The following is a 3,664-nucleotide window of genomic DNA, read 5'->3' as shown; positions in this document are numbered from 1 at the left end:
GATAATAATTTATTACAGAAACCTAAGCTGAGATACCCCCTAACCATATTAAATGCATATTTATCACAAAATATGACTCCTCTGGTGAGATATTGCGCATGCGCTAACATACTAACATAGCCGGATTGTGCACTGGCTAGTATATGCGGCAGGGACCTTACATGCAAGGTCTTCTTCGTCTTTCTTACGAGAAGTCTACAAATGGAATTTTATTATATAAATCTATGCTAGAATACCTCCTCTTCATTTTAAATGCATAATTTTTGCAATATATTCTTTTTCACGGGAGATATTGCGCATGCGCGAGCGCCGTTTCAGGCGAGCAGTATGGACTGAAGAAAAGGGCATAATATAGCTTGCTAAGAGAGCGAGAAGGATGGGAAACTGAGGAAAAGCGGGAGGCAAGATAGCTGGGGGCGGTAGAAGAAGGAGAAGACTGAGCGAGGGACAAGGGAGGCAAGAGAAAGGACGGGAGGGGATGAAATCGGAGTTTTGCACCCCACAGGCTAGGGCGCTATCATAATTATAAACACATATCTACTGATAATAATTTATTACAGAAACCTATGCTGAGATACTCCCTGACCATATTAAATGCATATTTATCATAAAATGTAACTCCTCTGGTGAGATATTGCGCATGCGCCAACACACTAACATAGCCAGATTGTGTACTGGCTGGTATATGCGGCGGGGACCTTACATGCAAGGTCTTCTTCGTGTTTCTCAAGAGAAGTCTACAGATAGAATTTTATAATAGAAATCTATGCTAGAATACCTCCTCTTCATTTTAAATGTATAATGTTTGCAAAATATTGTTTTTCTCGGGAGCTATTGCGCATGCGCGAGAACCGTTTCAGGCGTGTAGTACGGACTGAACAAAACTGCATAATATAGCTTGCTGAGAGAGCGAGAGGGGTGGGAGACTGAGGAAAGGCGGCAGGCAAGATAGCTGGGGGCGGTAGAAGAAGGAGAAGGATGAGCGAGGGACAAGGGAGGCAAGAGAAAGAATGGGAGGGGATGAAATAGGATGTTTGCACCCCACAGGCTAGGGCGCTATCCTAATTATAAACACAGATCTACTGATAATAATTTATTACAGAAACCTATGCTGAGATACCCCCTAACCATATTAAATGCATATTCATCATAAATTGTGACTCCTCTGGTGAGATATTGCGCATGCGCTAACACACTAACATAGCCAGATTGTGTACTGGTTGGTATATCCGGAGGGGACATTAACATGCACGGTCTTCTTTGCCTTTCTTAAGGGAAGTCAACAGATGGAATTTTATTATATAAATCAATGCTTGAATACCTCCTCTTCATATTAAATGCATAATTTGTACAACATCTTCTTCTTCTCGGGAGATATTGCGCATGTGCGGCGAGCGCCGTTTCAGACGTGCAGTACGGACTGAAGAAAACTGCATAATATAGCTTGCTAATAAGAAAGCGAAAAGTGTGGAAAACTGAGGAAAAGCGGCAGGCAAAGTAGCTGGGAGCGGTAGAAGAAGAAGAAGGCTGAACGAGGGACAAGGGAGGCAAGAGAAAGGACGGGAGGTGATAAAATATGAGTTTTGCACCCCACAGGCTAGGGCGCTCTCCTAATCATAAACACAATTCTACTGATAATAATTTATTACAGAAACCTAAGCTGAGATACCCCCTAACCATATTAAATGCATATTCATCACAAAATATGACTCCTCTGGTGAGATATTGCACATGCGCTAACATACTAACATAGCCGGATTGTGCACTGGCTAGTATATGCGGCGGGGACCTTACATGCAAGGTAGTCCTCGTCTTTCTTACGAGAAGTGTACAAATACAATTTTATAATATAAATCTATGCGAGAATACCTCCTCTTCATTTTAAATGCATAATGTTTGCAAATATTGTTCTTCTCGGAAGATTGCGCATGCGCGAGAACCGTTTCAGGCGTGCAGTACGGACTGAAGAAAACTGCATAATATAGCTTGCTAAGAGAGCGAGACGGGTGGGAGACTGCGGAAAAACGGCAGGCAAGATAGCTGGGGGTGGTAGAAGAAGAAGCAGGCTGAGCGAGGGAGGCAAGAGAAAGGACGGGAGGGGATGAAATAAGAGTTTTGCACTCCACAGGCTATGGCGCTCTTCTAATCATAAACACAGGTCTACTGATAATAATTTATTACAGAAACCTATGCTGAGATACCCCCTAACCATATTAAATGCATATTTATCACAAAATATGACTCCTCTGGTGAGAAATTGCGCATGCGCTAACATACTAACATAGCCGGATTGTGCACTGGCTAGTATATGCGGCAGGGACCTTACATGCAAGATCTTCTTCGTCGTTCGTAAGAGAAGTCTACAGATGGAATTTTATTATATAAATCTATGCTAGAATACCTCCTCTTCATTTTAAATGCATAATGGTTGCAACATATTCTTCTTCTCGGGAGATATTGCGCATGCGCGAGCGCCGTTTCAGGCGTGCAGTATACGGACTGAGGAAAACTGCATAATATAGCTTGCTCAAAGAGCGAGAATGGTGGAAAACTGAAAAAAAGCGAGAGAGCTGGGGCGGTAGAAGAAGAAGAAGGCTGAGCCAGGGACAAGGGAGGCAAGAGAAAGGACGGGAGGTGATAAAATAGGAGTTTTGCACCCCACAGGCTAGGGCGCTCTCCTAATTATAAACACAGGACTACTTATAATAATTTTATTACAGAAACCTATGCTGAGATACGCCCTAACCATATTAAATGCATATTCATCACAAAATATGACTCCTCTGGTGAGATATTGCGCATGCGCTTACATACTAACATAGCCGGATTGTGCACGGGCTGGTATATACCGCGGGAACCTTACATGCAAGATCTTCTTCGTCTTTCTTAAGAGAATTCTACAGATGGAATTTTATCATATAAATCTATGCTAGAATGCCTCCTCTTCATTTTAAATGCATAATTTGTGCAACATATTTTTCTTCTCGGGAGATATTGCGCATGCGCGAGCGCCGTTTCAGACGTGCAGTACTGACTGAAGAAAACTGCATAATATAGCTTGCTAAGAAAGCGAGAAGAGTGGAAAACTGAGGAAAAGCGGAAGGCAAGATAGCTGGGGGTGGTAGAAAAAGAAGCAGGCTGCGCAAGAGAGGAATGAGAAAGGACGGGAGGGGATGAAATAGGAGTTCTGCACCCCACAGGCTAGGGCGCTCTTCTAATCATAAACACAGGTCTACTGATAATAATTTATTACAGAAACCTATGCTGAGATACCCCCTAACCATAATAAATGCATATTCATCACAAAATATAACTCCTCTGGTGAGATATTGCGCATGCGCTAACATACTAACATAGCCGGATTGTGCACGGGCTGGTATATACCGCGGGGACCTTACATGCAAGGTCTTCTTCGTCTTTCTTACGAGAAGTGTACAAATACAATTTTATAATATAAATCTATGCTAGAATACCTCCTCTTCATTTAATTCTACAGATGGAATTTTATATTTGGATATTTTTAGTGTCGTAAATATCGTCTGTATACATTATTGGCTGGATTGAATTTCATTAGTGTTATGTCATCCGGAGAACACGGCATCCTATCGTTACTAAAGGGATTTTAAATTATAAAGGGATTTCTTTAAATTTATATTACATGTCA

At 41.9% G+C, this 3,664-nt stretch overlaps 1 protein-coding gene across 1 annotated transcript in view; it reads right to left on the bottom strand.

The window, feature by feature from the left end:
- Positions 1–2,813: 2,813 nt before the first annotated feature.
- Positions 2,814–3,664, bottom strand: part of LOC106812117 — a gene marked incomplete at its 5' end in the record, with an annotated part of 2,184 nt that continues 1,333 nt past the window's right edge. The window contains one exon of the mRNA XM_014815896.1: positions 2,814–2,897. Within this exon, the coding sequence (XP_014671382.1) occupies positions 2,814–2,897 (84 nt within the window). The remainder of the gene's footprint in view (positions 2,898–3,664) is intronic.

Source organism: Priapulus caudatus, unplaced genomic scaffold (assembly GCF_000485595.1).
Source record: "Priapulus caudatus unplaced genomic scaffold, Priapulus_caudatus-5.0.1 Scaffold609, whole genome shotgun sequence".
Classification (NCBI taxonomy): Eukaryota; Metazoa; Priapulida; class Priapulimorpha; order Priapulimorphida; family Priapulidae; genus Priapulus; species Priapulus caudatus.
Note: the sequence above shows the minus strand (reverse complement) of the source record. Positions and strands in the feature narration are given on the sequence as shown.